General features: G+C 34.6%; 1 protein-coding gene across 6 annotated transcripts in view; it reads right to left on the minus strand.

Moving 5' to 3' along the window:
• CSMD3 (CUB and Sushi multiple domains 3) overlaps window positions 1-20153 on the minus strand; it is a 1263431-nt gene that overhangs the window by 383185 nt on the left and 860093 nt on the right. For all 6 annotated transcript variants that reach the window (XM_058698868.1, XM_058698869.1, XM_058698867.1 and 3 more), the window contains 3 exons: window positions 15126-15242; window positions 10841-11056; window positions 8502-8690 (listed from right to left, as the gene is read on the minus strand). In XM_058698868.1, coding sequence (XP_058554851.1) covers window positions 8502-8690; window positions 10841-11056; window positions 15126-15242 — 522 coding nt within the window. The remainder of the gene's footprint in view (window positions 1-8501; window positions 8691-10840; window positions 11057-15125; window positions 15243-20153) is intronic.

The raw sequence follows: 20153 nt of genomic DNA on the forward strand, positions 1-20153 counted from the left end.
GATAGGAATGGAAGTTCAATAGATTAAAAAGCAAAGCCTTCTCCAGCTACTAAAGAACACTTTCAGTGCTTTCTCACTATACCTTTGCAAGCACCGTCTTAGAGGTAAATTATTTATTTGCTTGTGCCAATACAGGTGAAAGTTTGATCATTTGCATGCATTAGAACCTCAACATGTTCTTAACATCTTAACGTATAGAAACTGCTTGGCATGTTTGGTAATGGCCTGTAGCATTGTGTGGCTGTATTCCAGAATGCATACGGAAGAATGACTCTAGAAGACACTAAGGCCCACCCAAGAAAGGACTTAAGGGATTTCAACCTTTTCCAAAAGGCAATGGGAAATCAGTGATTTATGTAGGGAACAGATCTGATCTGATCTTTCTTATTTTTTTAATGTTTTTATTTATTTTTGAGACAGAGAGAGACAGAGCGTGAGTAGGGGAGGGGCAGAGAGAGAGGGAGACACAGAATCCGAAGCAGGCTCCAGGCTCTGAGCTGTCAGCACAGAGCCCGACATGGGGCTCGAACTCACAGACTGTGAGATCATGACCTGAGCTGAAGTCGGACGCTCAACTGACTGAGCCACCCAGGCGCCCCTATAATCTGATCTAAGGATAACTGGTGAGAACAGACTTTAGGGTGAACTTCCAATAATACCCATCTCCTGGCATGTATTTATGTCTTAGTGCAATCCTTCCCCTTGAGTTGAATGGGACCTGTAACTTGCTTCTCATTACTCCTGTGACTATATTTCATTATATAAAACTGAATCTTGCTAGTGACTCACTACAGGGACTCTCCCTATTAGCTTGATGAAGGAAGTGGTCACATTGGAGAAGTCCACATGGCAAGGAACTGTAGACAGCCTCTAGGAACTGAGCAAAGAACTGAATTTCTCAGTCCTATAACTACAAGGAACCGATTACATCCAGCAACATTGTGCACTTGGAAAAGAATCCTGAACCTCAGGTCGGAACTCAGTCAACACCTTGGTTGGAGATTGTAAGACCCAAAGAAGAGGACCCAGTTCAGCTGTGCGAAGACTCCCCACCCACAGAAACCATGAGAAAGTACATGTGTTGTTTTAAGCTCCTAAATTTGTGGTAATTTGTTACTTGTCAATAAAAACAAATATAACTAACAGGGTTACTGAAGATAAATTAGATGAAATTTGGAAACAGAAAATCCAATTAGAAGAGATAATACAATGGGATTATATATATAATTGCTATGATGTGAGCATTGGAATCAGAAAGAGCTCATTTTAAGCTCTTTATAAAGTTAGGCAATTAATCTAGCTACTTTATAAAGTGGGAAAATAATATTCTCTCAAATGGTTTTTACAAGGAATATGTAAAAGAAAAAACTATATATAGTCTAACACAATGCCTAGCACACATTCTAACTGTGCTATTATGTTATTCTTTACGAGGACCAATGAATGAGAGCTGGTCTGGAATAATGAGAGCGAAAACAGAAATGGCGGTAAGTTTGAGCAACAGCTTTAGGTGGTAGGTCTTAGTGATGATTCCAATATGGATTGAGAGAAAGAGAGGGGGGTGGTGAAAGATGACACAATTTCTAGGTTGGATGCCTGGCTGAGAATGATGCCATAACTGAAATAAAGAGTGCAGAAGGAAGAACTGATTTGGCTGAGGAGATAATGAGTTCTGTTTGGCATGTGAAGTCAATGTGCCCGTGGGAGGACATCCATATGGAGAGGTCCAGTGTACAGCTGGGAATGCAGACTTGGTACTCAGATCTGGGTATATAGGAGGTTTTGGAGATAGTTTTATGTTATCCACAAATTACATCAGTGTTCACACACACACACACACACACACACACCCCATCCTAATCTTTCTGGAGAAATATGAGACATCTTTTCTCTTAGAAATAAGTAAATTACATGTTGTTTAATAAGCAGAACCCATAATTAAAAAATAGAGAATGGGGAAAGATTTTTTTTTTAATTTCCTTAGAGATGAATGATGAGTAGTAAATTCCCAAATGCAAGAGGGATATTTAAGTTGACTCAGCTTGGCCCGTCTGTTGCAGAGGTTAGCAAACTATGGCCCTAGGGCCACATCCAGCTTACGGCCTGCTTTTGCAAGTAAATTTCTATTAGAACACAGGCACACCTATTCATTTATATATTGTCTATTGCTGCTTTTAGGACACGCAGGCAAAATTTAGTTGTTGTGACCACAAGCTGTAAAGCCCAATATATTTTCTACCTGGTACTTTACAGAAAAAATGTTTGCTCACCCCTGGTCTGCTCCATTAAAAAAAAAAAAAGGTAGTATTCCAAAAGAGTACATCAGTACATAACACTAAAGAAATGCCATCTGGAATTTCATAGCACTGGTCTAAAAAGTTCAAGACTTGGTTTCTGGAATAATCTTCCACTCATTACTTATAATTTTTCCAGGTACCATTTTCTCAGCTGTTAAATATCAATAATACCTCCTTGACTTGCTTTGTAAGGTCACAAGCAAGTAACTCAAAAACAAACAAACAAACAAACCAAAGTGTAAAGCAATGAACAAGTGTAAGTCAATGTTACGTATTTTTACATTGTCAAGAAATCAATGCACTCAGTCATAATTATACCAGAAAATATAAATATACATTTGGGTATATAATTTACCAAGAAACTTTCTATCTAATATTTTCTGCTATCTTTACCAGAAATATTTGGGTTGAGTAGAACTCATATTGGTACCATTCTTTGTCGAAGAGAGAAGCATAGAAAATTAAGGCATTTGCTTAAAGTCAGTCAGCTAATTAATAGTAGCATCTGAAAGCCAGGGAGGTCTCTTAATACTAGTTTGCTTTCTACATGGCTATATATCTACAGCACTGGCTAACTTGAGTGATTATATATAGGCTTCTTTTAGAGAGCGACAGAGAGCAGAGAGCATCTGCAAATGGGGGAGAGGGGGAGAGGGGCAGAGGGAGGGGGAGAGAACTCAAAGCAGGCTCCATACTTAGCACAGAGTCCGACGTGGGGCTCGATCCCACAACCCCGGAAACATGACCTGAGCTGAAATCAAAAGTCAGATGCTCAACTGACTGAGCCACCCAAACTTCCCTAATTTTTAGAATTTTTTTAACGTTAAAATAGTTCTAGATTTACAGAGATGTTACAGTGATAATAAAGTTCCCATATATGCTGTACCCTGTTTCCACTGTTAACATTCATTTTTAAACTAAATAACAAATAACAAGCAGAATATATGATCTAAAAAGTCAGAAAAGTGAGAAAAATGAGTAGATATGTAATACAGAGTTATCATTTTTCTCATTTGACATATGATTAAAGAAAGATGTTGTTACTTGTCCAAGGTCAAATAAAAAAAATCAATGACACGTAAAATTAGAAATAGAAGTAGATGTGTTAAATGGGGGGACTGTGAGGATGAATGAATTAATGTTTTTAAAATGATTTCAAAATGCGTGAGCTTCTTAAAATGTGTGGACTCCTGCTTAAAGACAAGTCATTACTAACACTGAACTTGCTAATCTACTTTCCAAAACAATCTGTTCTTTCATTAACTCCTTGTTTATTTGCAACATGACCTGGCATGATTTCTGGTATATTTGGAGGCTGAATAAGAATATGCAAGTTTTTTCTTGATTTAGAAAGATGATAATGGAAATTCCAGTGTTCTTTGTCATGTGAACTTTAGAAAAGGAAATCTGGTACTCATTTCTTGACCGGAAACAGGACAGTGTTTCTTATTTCAAAGTAATAAATTCTCTTAATACTTTTTATTTTTATTTTTACTTTTTTGCTTTTGGACATTTTGTTGCCACTTAAAAAGATGGCCAGATTACCCTTTTCAATAGAGACACGGTTCTCCAGGATAATCACTTAAATATAAAATATGTTCACTGAAATATCATTTTACCTGCTGATTATTTTTATCTCTTCCAAAATGTAAACGTAGTTATGGGTATACTTTTTTTTTTTAAGATAAAAGTTTCATCTTGATCATTCAATAGGAAATAAGATTGTATGTGTGAAATACCTAGCTTCTGATAGCACATTAAACTTTTTCATCTCCTTTTCTTCTCTTTTCTCTCCTGCTGGTTCGTAAAAATCAAGAGTTGCAGGTGCAAGAAGAAGAAACAGGTTGGTTGAGCAAGGGTCATGTGTTGAAGTGTTAGGTTACTTACATGTCTTTTATTGCTTACAGCTATATGCTGTCTTGCACCATAGATGGGATTCTCCACCTTTTACATCTGAGAAAACTTGGCAGGAAAGAGATCTGAACAGCTTCCCAAAGGTTACACAGCTTAGGAAAGGCTGGAGTGTAAATATTAACTATGTGCTGGTAATGGGGACCACTTCTTAGGGAGAAAAATCCCTGCTTCTGCACTTTAATGCTCTCAATTTCTATGAAGATTCTTCTCTTGCCTCTACAAATTCCCCTGCACGTAAGTAATCCCTGATAAATGGGTCGTGGTCAAAGAAGCTTCCTCTGATTAAAATAGAAGACAACGTAACGAGTTCTCCAAAGCCATGTATCCACTATAATTAAGAGCAGATTTCCTCCCAACTTTATTGAAACCTCCAGTCAAAGACAGCAGTGTGCTACTCTGAACTGCGTGCAAGCCTGGGACTCAGAACATTCTGACAGCCATGGCTCGGACTGTAAGTTTGTGTTTTTTATACACATTGTATCTTCATAATAAAACAGGTACATTAAATCTACTTTCACGGCATTGATGGATTTTTGGAATGAGACGCTACATGATATAATCCTTTATAGATTGTGAAGACCATATTATGGTGTTATTATATTTTAATGGTTACAATATCACCTTAAAACATAAATACAGACGTTACTCAGAAAAACTAGTTAAGTGAAAATGTTATTTATTACTTGTCTAACATCCACAACTAAGGTAATTTTTACTAAGCCCTACCAATAGAAACTGAAAGACACCAAGCAATTAATACACTAAACAAAGAATCAAAATTAAACATATACCAAGTTTCTGTAATTAGTTTTGAATATCAGTTGCTTTACTGTCCAAAAAGTCAGACCCCTTCTTACATAACTTATATAAGAAATATATATATATATATATATATATGTGTATATATATATATATATATACACATATATATATACACACATATATATAAATCATTTTAGTAAATGTTAGTATTAGCTTTCCATTTGATGTAACATTTGAAACCTTATCTATGGTTTGTTCTGGGAATGTATCCATCATTTGCAACCTTGTGCCAGGGAAAGACCATTTAGATTCCAAAAAACTGAAACAGAAGCAAAGTTTTGGAATACAATCTATTTATAATTTGGCCACTATCTATAACATAGGCTTTCTATGAGGTTGATAATGCTAAGGACTAAACAACAGTTTTTAAGCAAGTATGGACTAGAGAATTGGCATGAGAGATAAAATGAAAAGTACAAAAAATCTAAAAAGAAACAAAAACTGTCCAAATAAATGAGAATTGGTAAAATTGGGTCTGTTCATATGAATACTTACAAATAATTTGCATTTTATGTGACGAAAGACTGTGAACTTTGAAAAGATAACAAAATACGAAATATATACATATGCATACATGGAACCAGAAATACAAAAAGGAACACATTTCTTTTAAAGCACAGGCAGAGTAGTGAAGAAAAGTTAAAAGAAAACTGGAGAAGTAAAGTTTTTAAAAGTCATTTAATTTGAAGGAATATTTCTCCCCATCTTGTAACTTAAATGTATACCTACAGTGGAATTTATTAAAGTCAATAGGCTTAACTGTAAATTTCAATAAGCTTAAAAGCAAGCACAGCTTATTTGAAAGTGGGGGGGAAATTCCCATGGCAATAATTTGCTTTCTAAATTTGTCCACAGGTTGATTTTATTCATCCTTCCCATTAAAGATTTAGGCGCAAATAAACCTAGTCTCAAAGAAATACTTTAATAAAACAAAAACTAACTTAAAGTTATTTTTTTGCAAAGTCAGATTTTCATAACTCCATTTATTAAAGTTTATTGTAAATATGAACTAAACCTTAAAAATATACACACAAACAATGTCTTAACCTGTGTAACAGCCTGCCTGGTATGTATTTGATACTTTGAGAGAAAATATTAACTCTGCCTTAGAGTCCTTAAGGAGTCCTTCAAGATTCACCTTTGCCTGGACCCTTTTGAGATAAAACCGCCTAGTGAGAAAAAGCTGGATTTTAGAATATGAAAAACTTCATACAAATCCTTACATCTGCCACTTACGAACTTGAGGATCTTGGGCAAGTTATTTAAAATCTCTAAGGCTAAGATTACTCTGATGAAAAATGGCGGTGGGAGGGAGGATAATAATAGCAGGATTTGAGTAAGGATTAAATGAGATAACTATATATGAAAGAGCCTAATAGACCCACATAAATGTTAGCGTTTTATAAAATGGGATTTCTTCCCTACTATAATCGGTTTTATAAACTAGATTGATAGGCTGGATAGATAGCAGAGTATACTCAATACAGTAAGTGTTATAATAACATCTAAATTCTGAATCCTTCCTATTTTCCTGGGATTATATTAGGTGTCTGACTGGCATGGCTAATCTCTTAATCCTCATAACTAACTCATAACAATGAACTAGGTACCACTGTTGTAACCATTTTACAGATGAAAAAAAAAAAATGAAGTTTAGAGGAGTGAATTAACCCAGAAGAAATCTTTTACCTTTTATAAAAAAAAAAAAAAAGAATTAATCCAATATCAAATGACCGCCATCTAAACCCACACACTCAAAAGACCTCACTTGAACTATTCCCAAGGTTCTCATTAAGTGCCCTTTGAAAATATGCACATCAGCCAAAAAATTAAAATGGGGGAAATTCAGGTAAAGAGGGGAATTCCAAATCTGGCAATAGCAGGAAAAAAAAAAATAACAACAAAACAAATGAAACCAGAAAGATTGCACGGTACATAGCTTTCTGAAAAGATTCTCTGAGAATGTGCTCATCGCCTCCCAACTTCAAGCCTCTGTGGTTGTTTGTGCTATTTCTATAAAAGCCTAGGATTTAAAAAATTTTTTCATCTGTTATATATCATCTTGTCCGTTATATAACCCACAGAGGCTGTGAAAACAATCTCATCACTATAAAAGCCTTCAGACCCACATTAACCTGGAAGATCATATTTTTCTTACTCGATTTGGGGACCCACAGGAACTCCCACATTTTGTGTACTCGATAATATATTGAGTAACTCATAGAGGGCATCTTGTTCATTCTGTTTTTCATCTTTGGGGTGTTTTGCTTGCATAGAAAAGACAAGGTCTTGAACCATAGATCAAAACTCTAACACTTTGCCTGAAGTGGTAGCATATTCTAACTTATACCGATCTGCGACCCACAATTACATTTACAATTAAAGTAAATTCAAATTAAATGCTTTTGAGAGTTTCAAAAGCTTTATAAAATAATTATAAAATGACCATTTGTATCTAGTTCTGTCATCAAAGCAAATACTGACAACTAGAGAATGGCTAATGACCTGAAGAAATTTTTGCCTCCTTCTTTCCTACTTTAAATAGGAAATGACTTAAGTCTTAATCAAAAGTCCTTCAGGGGCGCCCAGGTGGCTCAGTTTGTTAAGCATCCAACTTCAGCTCAGGTCATGATCTCACGGTTTGTGGGTTCCAGCCCCTCATTGGGCTCTGCGCTGACAGCTCAGAGCCTGGAGCCTTTTCTGGATTCTGTCTCTGTCTCTCTCTGCCCCTCCCCCACTCATGCTGTGTCTCTGTCTCAAAAATAAACAAAACATTTAAAAAAAGAAGTCCTTCATTTTACCTATGGAAAAATCTTTTTTTTTCTTTTCATCAGTTAAAATATTAATTTTCAAAGGTTGGTGTGGGTGGTGGCTCCAAACTGCAATACCGTAACTATTGTTATGCTTTATTTCACAATATAAAATGAATTGCCAGCTTAATTCATTGATCATAATAGAATAATTATATAGATTGTACATATTGAGTCAATACATGCCTTGATAGCCCTCAAATTATCTATTATTTATTTGCCATATTTTCTTTCACAATCATCTTTCATGAATGTGAATCCTAAATTACAAAATATCGCCATAACTTCAGTTGTAAGCCATGGGAAATCATCTCTCAATAGAATATAAGAATGAAATGTTCTGTAAGTTCTCAAAATACGATTATCTTTCTCTCATCTATCCTCTTCTATCAGCTATCTATCAATCATCTATTTATATATCTATTGATTCCTTTTCCCCTTCATCTGAAAACAAATTTAGAAGCATGGTCGCTTAAATGGAGCAGTTGAGAAGTTAACTGAGGTACACCAGATTGCCAAGTGGAAAAACAAATAGAAATAACCGATATGAAATAAATGAAGAAATTCAGCAGATCATAAAAGAACAAAGGGTGTATAACCATGCAACTCCATGGACAGTGACTCACATACAAGCAAATGAAAGCAGCTGACCACGTACCCACACACCTTGGCAGAGGTGCACTCCACACCCGTCGGCCACCACCAAGACAGATGATCTCTGACGTCCCTTCCAGGCGGTAACCTGATGAGCATGAGAAGGTCAAAGTGTCACCAACCCCAAAGCTGAACCCGATTCGGTTACCATATTGAGGAATTCCAGGATCTTCACAAGGTTCGAGGTTATATTCTGTAAATTAGATGGAGAGAAGGACGAAGAAAATGATAGTATTCACTTTTAAGGAAATATCGCTGTTGTTTGCAAACTGGATGCTCCCGGGCTTAGTCAGACATTTAATAAGTGAAGCATGCTAATGACACACATACTTTTCTTCTTTTGTGAAAGATCTAATAGCTTAATAAATACTTTTATGTGTGAAATTCAATATAAATGAGAAAAATGTCACCTTCCGAGTGATAAATTGAAAATGTAGCTATTTATCTCCTATTCTTTTCTCTGCGTTAGAAACATTTCCATTTCACTGATTTTGACTTATAATAATAGCATAAGAGATGCATATTTTCAAACACAAAATAACATTTTGGATGAGATCATTTGCACTTTTGAAATGCATTTTACTTAATGGTTTTAATCTAAATGACAAAGGCTCTTCGCCTCTCCTCTACAAAGAGTTCTATTAATCCATATTCTGAAAAACACAGGGCTTCAAAAGGCAATGGTTTATGTAAGACTGAAATGCCCACATGCTGAAAATTGTTACATTATAGATTTATATAAGACAATTTCCGCCAGCAATGAATGAACATCATGAAAATGAACAGCTGAACACTCTTCAAGGTATAACAGAGTACAGTTGATTAAACAACAATATTATAATTTATATACCATTCTAAGAAGAAGTAGCTTATCTAAAAATATTCCCAGGGCATGCACTTACCTTGTAATTTCAATGGAGAACAAAAGGGATTATTCCATGTTGATGTATTATTCTATTGTTTAAAAAATGTATTTGGATATACTTTTAACACTCTAGGTTAAAATTGATTATGCTCATATACAATTCATTACAGAATACCTTAATTATTTTAGAAGTATTTCCATGCAAATACTAGAGTAAGAACTGAAAACAAGGTTAGCATTTGTGTGATTTTATGTATATACATTATATAATAAATATATATATAATTATAATATTACAATTTTAATTTTAGCAAGTGGACATAAGATTTACTTATTAATATCTCTGTATTCAGAAATAACTACTCGCCTCATTATTCCATTCACTAGAAAGTGGAACTCTAACTGATACAAAACTTTTTATTCACTTTGGTTGTACAAATTTTTTTCCTGGATTCCAAATTATAATGTTGTCTCTAGATGAGGTTATTCTAGAATAGAGGGATAACCACATTAATTTTTTCTTTTTTTTTTTTTTTTAAATTTTTTTTTTCAATGTTTTTTATTTTTGGGACAGAGAGACACAGAGCATGAACGGGGGAGGGGCAGAGAGAGAGGGAGACACAGAATTGGAAACAGGCTCCAGGCTCCGAGCTGTCAGCACAGAGCCCGACGCGGGGCTCGAACTCACAGAGGCAAGATCGTGACCTGGCTGAAGTCGGCCGCTTAACCGACTGCGCCACCCAGGCGCCCCCACATTAATTTTTTCTAGATCATCTGTTTCCAAATCATTAAATTGAGTTTACCTTAATCTTGGCCTGTAAACCATGCCTTTTCTAAGACACATAAAAAATAGAATATCACTGGTTTAATTCATATTCATTTGAGTCTAACTAAAATATATATTTGGATTTCCATTTTAAGTTCACTAAGCATTTTAGCTACTTTTGCCCTCTGTTAGAATTTTGTAGGAATGCAAGTTAAAGAAATGTAATTAATCTACTTAGAGTTTCTAGCAATTCATTCATTTATTTATTTAGCTTTTGTTTAAAGGTTCTCTTAAATGTACTACTATAGACAATCTTCAAAGTATTTCAAACTTCCCTTAAAATTTATTGATAGAGATTTGTTTCCCCCTGCTCCATCTTGTCTGTCATTTTTCCCTCTCTGTCTTGCCATACCTAAATTATGCGCATACTTTAATTTTTTTTTTCAACGTTTTTTATTTATTTTTGGGACAGAGAGAGACAGAGCATGAACGGGGGAGGGGCAGAGAGAGAGGGAGACACAGAATCGGAAACAGGCTCCAGGCTCCGAGCCATCAGCCCAGAGCCTGACGCGGGGCTCGAACTCACGGACCGCGAGATCGTGACCTGGCTGAAGTCGGACGCTTAACCGACTGCGCCACCCAGGCGCCCTGCGCATACTTTAAAAAAACTGACTTTGTTACAAAAGCTTTTTTAATTGGTCTATTTTCTTACCAGAGAATGTAATATTGAATCCTTCATATGATATTGAAAAATCTGAAATGAAGCGCAATTGAGCTCTGAAATTTCCATAGAGACCAGCATTGATTGTTGAAGGAAGTTCTGAACCAGTAAGGCGTGCCAGTGGTTGGGTAAAACTACCATTCTCTGTGATCAGTAAATAGTCGTGATGGTCTTCCAAATGGAAGGTGTGAAAATTGAACTGCACACCTATTAAGAAACAGGAAAATTAGACTCACAAAGTATATCGGTAAAACACAGGAAGTTACCAAACTAACTAAAACCAGGACTTGCCTTGTAATTAAATTCTCTGAAAATGAAAATCACTGCTATAAAATATTCCAAATGTATCATCTAATAAAATATTTTTTTTTCCCTTTAGCTTTCTTATAAGACATGTAGTGAGTCATGTTTTGGAAACTGCTTGGAAATAAAATTTAAAAATCAATGCCTGAAAAGAAATCACCTGAGTTTTCTGAAAATATCAAGGAAAATTCATATGCTTTATTGATATAGAAGTGCAGCTTTCTGGCAAATACTTTACATGACTCCTTCAATTCCTTCTGCAATCTCCTCAAACAACACAAAAACAGTGCTTAGTGATACAACACACAACTTCCGAAGATGCTTAACTCTAGAAGACAAATATATAGCAGGCATAGGGAGAAACTGCTGAATGAATATAATGACTATTTTTCACACACTTCAACCTGTGTGTATAACATACTGAAAATTACACATATAATTGTTCAGATCCCTGAAACTCACAAACTAAACTCATTTGTTGCAAATACAACTAGATCAATAGACACAACATTACCACCAGCAGAGCCTCTTTGGTGAAACTTTTCTATCACTTCACTTTGCCAAAAGTAACCACTCACTCAACTTCTAGTAGCATAGGCTAATTTTGCTGCCTTATATAAATGTTTTGTAGTTTATATGATGGATTCATATAACGTATACTCTTCTGGGTCTGAGTTTTACTCAACATGAGGTATGTGAGATCCATCTCTATTTTTGCCTGTGGTTGTGAGTTATTTATTTTCAGTAATATATAGTATAGCATTTAATTTTGTGAAGACACCATATTCATTTATCTGTTCAACATTTGATGGTCATTTAGGTACTTTGTGTTTTAGCATGAACGCAAATGGTGTTGTGAATATTCAAGTATGCCTTCTGAAGAAGATCTGTTTCTGTTGGGGACATAGCTAGGAGTGGAAATAAATACTGGGTCATGCCCCATTACTGGGTCATCAACAGTAGCTCTAATAGATACTGCTTTAAAAAGTGGCTGTGTCAATTTACATTTCCATTGCCAAATCTGGTTGCTTTGTATCTTTGTCAATAGTTCATTTTTTTCTCATTCGTTCCATTCTGATAAGTATGGTGTGGCATTGCCTTGCGGTCTTACGTGAGTTTTTAATGATATTGTCTAAAATAGATGTTAAAGACTGACAGTTATACACACACCCACACAAAACCCTCCTATTGTGGGGTAAGGTACTATGTGAAATAAAGGATGACTACTACATTCATCTTTCCCTTGAAGTATTTTTTTTTAAGTTAACCAAAAAAAAAAAATCATTAAATATGTATCAAAAAATCCCAAAACCCAGAGTATGATAAGTAACATTCTTTAATATTATTCATTGACATTGTAGCTCAAAAACTCTGGATAAAGACTAATATGATAAAATATAAGTGGGGTAAACATAAAAGCCTCAACTGCCCTCCACTAGGGCTATTGAATCGGGATAAAGGTTAAGGAGTCATTTCAAGGTTAAGCAAATGGAAGAGATATAAGCAAAACAAACAAAAACAAACAAACAAAAACCAGGATTATGGGGAGTGGTGATGAAGACACATAAATGACAATGAAATATATAAATATAGGTAGGGAGGTAATGTGCTTTCAGAAAAAAGAGCACTTGATGTGGAGTCATAGGATGTATATTCAAGTTCTTTGTCCAACCTTCACAGGCACCTTGGCTTTGAGTGTATAATAAATAACCTAGTCTAGTGAGTTCAGATTCTTGTCTATAAAATACAAATAACACCTACATGACTTCACAAGGTGTTTGCAAGATTCTACTGATCCTTGATAAAATCAATTCTTAAAAAAAGGGCTTGCACTGAAGATCGAAAAAAAATCAACTGTACAAATATACAATTTTAGGATTTGGGCTTTAAATGAGTATTATGATATAACAGCAAAAAAATTAACAAAAACATGGACGGGCTTCATTAATGGAAAACATTTCTGGAGTTAAATAATGCCATATTGTATTTTCTTCTGGAAAAACACATTTTGGAAGGATGTTGATATCTCTGGATATCAGTAAACTGGAAGACATCCAGAGAATGGTGATTAGAATGGCAATGGCAATGAAAATATCTTGTGATAAAAAATTGAAGGAAATGAGGTCTGCGAAGAAGACCCTGGGATAAAGGTTTTCTTGATCATGATCTCATGATCATGGGGGCAGCAGACATGAAAACATCATGGGCACAGTCAAGTGACTTGGTGTGTTGCAGAGTTAGGGTGGAGAAAGGATGAGGTTGTTGTTTGGGTTGATTTGTCTAACTCCAGAGGGCAGAACAGGGCTAACAGTTGCAGAATAATTTTCAAACATTTAGAATTGTACAAAAATTGAGCAAATTTTCCCAAGAAAGAAGTTTCCTGTCGACACAAGTGTCAATATCAGGCCAGTTCATCATCTTTCTGGAACGCTATAGAAAGTGGTATACTAGGTGACAGGTTACACTGTATTACCTTGACAATTCTTCCCAACTTTAAGAGATTATCCTTCATATAACTTTGGTTACCCTTTGGAGTAGTTGTACTTCCAACAAATTTTGTTGGCTCTTAAAGGAAAGCATCTAAATCTGCATTTCTTGCCATGTAAATACAGATTTAATTAACACTTGCAACCTGTGAAGACGCAAAACCTTAAGTGTTAATTAAACCTCTATTTACATAGCAAGCAGTATGTAGCCTTCCATTTTCTTGTATAATACAAGGAAGCTTATTTTAAACCCCATTAATCCACTGCACACTGGAATAATAGGATGCTCCGGTTAACTTCCAGCAAAGAGTCTCGTATTATGGAGAACAACAAAAACCACAGTTTACAAAGTCTTCTACTTCGTTCCTGCTGTTCAGTACCAGAATACTCATTTTAACTTTTTTTCTCAATAATTTTTAATTTCATTATAATAATAATTCCAATATAATCCTCACCCGCAATAAAATGATGTATAATTTTAATAAAGGCAAACTTCATTTGTGAAAACACAGTGAATTCAAATGTATTAAACATAAGCTTTAATTTTAAAAACTGTAATAGCATCTTTCCATTGCTGAGATTGTTTTTTTAAGATTTTCTATAGTAAAATCAGTAAGTACAGAATAATAGTAGAAATCAATAGGAACAATTTAACAACAGAGCTAAAAGGAAAACTACTTCTCCAAAGCAGTTTTTAGAATGAATAAATGTACCCTTTTTTAAAAGATTAGCACATAGAGATCTTTAGGGAAATAATCTTAATCCATTTTTGTTTTGATATATTAGGATCGCTATTTTCCCACTAAGGTGTTGCCTTAATTACTTCTGCAAGCTTAGAAGTTTGGTTGTATTGCCTGAATGAACCATATTTAGTTCTACAGAACCTTTCATTTGTTTGTTCAAAAGACATTTATTAACAACGATCATACGAACAGTGCAGTTTTAGACTCCCATTCAGTTATGTGAGATATATCTGCAGCTCTAACAGAAAAATGGTATACAAGTATTTCTGGAATGGTTGTAAATTCATATGACGAATATAATTATCATAAACAATCATAAACATGTTGAAAACAATGCATATAAAGATGTCATGTTTGCTTTACAATTGGCTCAGCTCTTCAGATCATCTTCCTATTGCTTTGGAACTTTTGAAATCAACCTCTTAATACCGTGAGAGAGACAAAAGCCATCATGGCGGAGATTTTGTTGACATGAAAATTCCCAATAACATTAGTTTAATATACCAAAAGAAAATAAATATCTCTTACATTACCCTGCTGGTAAAAACATAAGTGTATTTAATACTATGGAAAAGTAAATATAATCCTCTGCTCCGGTTACTCAGATTGAATTTTGTGTTAGCATATTTTAGTACTGATCTGTTTTTGCTCATGCAAAATGACATTGTAAAGGACAATGAAATAAAAATAGATGCAATGAGAATTCAGAAGATAGTCCAATTATCATTGCATGAGGCAAATTACCTTTTCCATGAGTTACATCAACAGTCCACGTACAATTCAGAGAATTTGGATAAAATTCCGGGTAACCAGGTGATAATATTGTTCCACTAGGCCCTCTAACATCTCCTCCACATAATGCTGAAAATACAAAGAAATACAGTCATATGATCAGTCATAGTTAGAGAGGCAGAGGCTGAACAAATCTCTCCTCGCTTGAAATAGAATGAATCTGATTTTCTTTGCTTAAGCTACTTCTCAGTAATAACAGGAGTGTGTAAAAAACCTCTTCCAATGCTAGGAAATAGTTTCATCCACACAGCCCTGGAGAAGAAAAAGGTATGTAATAGCCTCTGGGAATTAGCCTCAAGATAACGTAGCTCATCTTCCCCCATTTGAATTTGAAGTACATACTTATCTTATACATTTCTAATTACAAGTAACATTTGCATAAATTGGTCATAAATTAAACATGAGTAATTAATTGTTTAGCAGCCCCTCTTTTATTAAGCTTTAAGAAAATGAATTGTTAATTATGCAAAATCATTTATTTTAGATTCCTAAAGGGGTATGTGTCATTCTTCATATAATTCTTTTTAAAACAATAAGCAAAGCTGCAGAAATTTTGAAGGCTGCTTCTGCACTTCTGCCTTTCTCCAGGAAGTGTCATGAAGAAACTGGAACTTTTGAGAAGCTATAGCTTTTAAGCAAATACTTTAAGGTATTAAAAATAAATACATGTTTATGAGCTAAGGTTGAATAAATTAAAATGTGATTCATTTTTTTAGAACAAATTGTAGTTTAGGATGCCTTCTACCACATTCAACAACCATCAGTGGTTATGGTATACCAGATAGTTTTATCAGTATTAAAAATTCCAGGTGGAGATGCCAGCTCTCCTGGATGTGGCAAAGGAAATAGGGGCTGTGAATGCAACATATGGCCTTGTCTGCTCTGATCCTTCTTTAACTTCCCTGGAACACAGAAAGGGGAGTTTGGCCTTATGGTTTTCCATGATTTCCTCCAAGTAATGATGCTCAGAAGAGTTGAGGCAACGTTGGCTACTATTCTACACTGACCTGACTAGAAATAAGTTGTCTGCAATTCCTATAAGTGTTTAAGCATGCAGGCTTCAATATAGGTGTGTGTGTGTGTGCATGTGTGTGTGTGTGTGTGTGTGTGTACACACATAATATATATAAGCATTTAAATATGTATATAAACTAATAACCATTTCCACTTCTCCTTTATTATTTCTTTTACTCCACCCAGGAGTAAAGGAAGATCTTTTCAAGTGCCTCTCTTGAAGTTGTCCTATAGATTGCCTCCCTGAAACCAAAATAAACCCATGCTTTCAATTCCATTTATTATCAATACATTGCAATAATATGCACAGTTTGCTACCTTAGGCTCCTGTTTAGAGACTTCATTGGCAACTATTATTACTGAACCTCTCAAATTTCCTTTCAATTTTTAAAACAGGTCCATTGCGTTTTTGTGATCAATTTAAGAGCTAAGTATACAATTTCCACTGTATCCTGCTGATAATGGTGATGCTAAGTTGACCTGTTTTTACTTTCCTTGTAATGCATATGCTTTCTACTTCTTGACAGAGGACTGTTTATTTTTTCCCTAGATTATTTTTACATATGTCCATTTATTCTTAATACACTATTTCCTTTTTTTCACTATTGTGAGAGCTGGAATGAATGAATGAATGAATGAATGAATAAATAAATGCAACATGGTATGAATTTGTTGAGTGAAATGTGACGAATGAAGGTGCTCTATCATGTGAAAGGACTACCTTTCATACAGCTAGAGTAACACTTACTGAACACAGAATCAAAATTAAGAGAGTTAAATTAATTTTTAAATTAACCACAAAAAAAAGAGATGTGAAATTTTTATTCAGTACATCAGACATGTGCTCCTGTGCATGTCTGTGTAACCAGCATGTGTACAAGTTGTAGACAGAAAGCCCTCTATACATCAGAATTCTTTGGAATAATGCTACTTTGTCAAATCTCCTTTCTGTACTTAGAGGATTTCTTGACAATTTTCTGTCAGTTACACCTACCACATCTGTGTTGAAGACCATTAAAGGGACTTTCTGCAGATAAGTGAATAAAGTTAGAGAAACATAAACACATGAATATATTTAGGAAGAATGGTGCATAACTAATATACTACTAATGACCATTTATATTATTACTTTGATTATAACCAGATGATAAACATAGAGTGCATTTTTATGACACAGGGGAGATTTCTGTTATTTGAAAATATTAGTAGTAGATAAAGACCTCGAAAGGAACGGACTTAAAAATAGAATTTCATGGTATATTATGGACAAAGAGTGTGATTTAGGTCTTTTTTTCTGAAAGATGAAACTAAAAATATGAAAACTATGAAAATGCATACTTTATTTTATATTGTAAAACTTAGGATAAAATTGCAACAGCTCACTAGTTTTTAACAAGAGAAAAAACTACCACTCACAATGAACTTCCAGTGTGACAGGTACTATTCTGAAGACTTTTATTTTTATTAACTCCATTAATCCCCATATCAACCCAATGAGAAAAGTGCTGTAATTATTCCCAATTTACAGATGAAAAGCAAGTACGGAGGAACTCCAGCAGTCTAGTTCCAGAGTCTGTGATCTTAAGCCAACTCTTTTTTTTTTTAACTTTTGCATTTCGCAGACCAATACATTTTCTTTCTTTCTTTTTTAAGTGTTTCTTTATTTTGAGAGATAGTAAGCAAGAAAGCAGGGGAGGGGCAGAGAGAGCAAACCCCTAGCAGAGCCCCATGCAGGGCTTGAACACATGAACAAGGAGATCATGACCTGAGAAGAACCAAGAGTGGGATGCTTAACTGACTGAGCCACCTAGGCACCACTTAAGCAGACTCTTGAATCAAGTATTGATTTGCTTTCACAAGTTATTTTTTCTACCAAAAAAAAAAATAATAATAATTATAGCAAGCTATGATGTCCTTCACCTATGTTTAATTTGTAGCATTCCCCTCAAATGATCAATCTATATAAAAACTATTCAAGTATATTTTTCATTTTCTCAGAGATTCATTTCAATCCTTTCATATTCAAATCACTCTCTTTTGAAAGCTCCTAAAACCTAAGTGTGTCAGTATTCTTGTCTTTAATTGATTTATATCTTATGAATTCTCATTTGTCAATGGTTTTTATCTGTAATTGAAACAGTCTTCCATCAGCAGCAGCCACAGCATCATTTTCATCAACCTAATGAAATCCTTCATCTTTCTAAATGAGATTATTTTACATTGCAAATATTTGGAATTGTATTTGCTTTGTATTATTGGTTTTTTGAACAATCACAAGAAATTAACGACACATGCACTGATATAATGCATAGTGATACATGCTAATGCAGGTTGAGTTGGATTAATTTTATAAGTGGTTAATTTATTAAAGAATATCCTGTCAATCTGATGATGTTTGCTTCTCTAAAAAGTCCCCTTCCTATTAGAATGCTAAGAAAGTATAAGAGGAAATCAGCCCATTAGAATCGCTCATGACAAGACTAAAATTGTAAGATGAATGAAAGAAGGTAAATCTTACATGTGATTTTATTTTACTTTGAGATAGAAAATGGAACTCAAATATATTATAAAAAGATACAGTGATACACAGAGCATTAAGAAAGTTGCTCCAATAATATTTTTTAAATTCAGTTTGAGAGAACACATGGCGATTTGTAAGGTAAACTTCATTAGAATTAGAGTGTCCAAAAAGGATGTCATGGATCTCTTATCTGTTTTTGTAGGTCACCTCTTCTAAAGAAATTCTAGTTTATCCCATCAACCTTGCTGATGGATGCCATATGTCTTTAGGGATGCAAACACTTTTGTAACAGACATAATAGGTTTCTATGTTCTTGTGAATGGGAGATAGACAAATTGTATATCAAGTGAAACATGGCAGAGAAATTAGGGAATGATAAAATGTACATGGGTACATAATACCCAGTTACTTTATATTAGAGCAAACAGCTGGCAAGGAGAAGCATATAAAAGGAGAAAGATTAGTAGCACAGCAAGGTCACAATGATAGCCCAAAGTATGAGTTGAGGGCAATTAGCCAGACATACAATGATCTTGGCTAGTAGTTGTTTCCCTTTTCCCTCTCTGATTTTTGCCACATATGATTACTACTTTTGTCACATGATAAGTATCAGAGTTTTAAAATAGTAAAGTCTCCTCAAAAGACAAGCCCTTGAATGTTATTGCCCAGACCTGTAAAATTACACCTTGCTCTTTGTTGTGATATATACCCGGCAAGCATTCAATTGTCTAACTCGAGCAGACAATTTCTAGACTGAGATCCATTAAAACATTTTGAATATTACAATGGAGCACAGAAATAACCACCTAATACATATCCCATTATGATTTTTTTGTTTGTTTCTTTTTAATCTGGAATTTGTTTTCTTCTATTTCCAGGTTTCCCCAATTTGAACTGTAAACCCGTATCAGAAATTCTTTTTACTTAAGTACCATGCATATTTGCTTATCTTGAACTCTTGGATACTAAACATCAATCCATATACTCTTTTGCTAGTTTAGCCTATATACTCAAACCTTTTAATTATATGGAACATTTAAATTTAATATTTTAATAATATGGAAGAAATAAGGGAGATTATGAGTTTAAGTACACTCAGTTCAATTGTGTGTTCTGCCTCTATGCCCTGGGTGATCCCGAGCTAATTGTATAATCTCTCTAGTATCTAACCACCACCCCACCCCCCCACCCAATAAGATAGCTATAGTGTTTGTAAAACAAAATGGGATAATATGAGGGTGAAATTGCGGTGCCAAGACAAAAGGTGAAAATAAGTCTTGTGTTAAGCAATTCAGAACATATGGCCCACCCAACTATTTATCAGATAGGTAGCTATCTTAATTAACAATGCTTAGTTCCTAAAGGGTTGAGTCATACCAGGCATATGACCTCAAATTTACCCCTAATACTCCTGACAATCTTCTGTCCCAACTACATAGAAAATA

This window comes from Neofelis nebulosa, chromosome 14 (assembly GCF_028018385.1).
Source record: "Neofelis nebulosa isolate mNeoNeb1 chromosome 14, mNeoNeb1.pri, whole genome shotgun sequence".
In the NCBI taxonomy this organism is placed as follows: domain Eukaryota; kingdom Metazoa; phylum Chordata; class Mammalia; order Carnivora; family Felidae; genus Neofelis; species Neofelis nebulosa.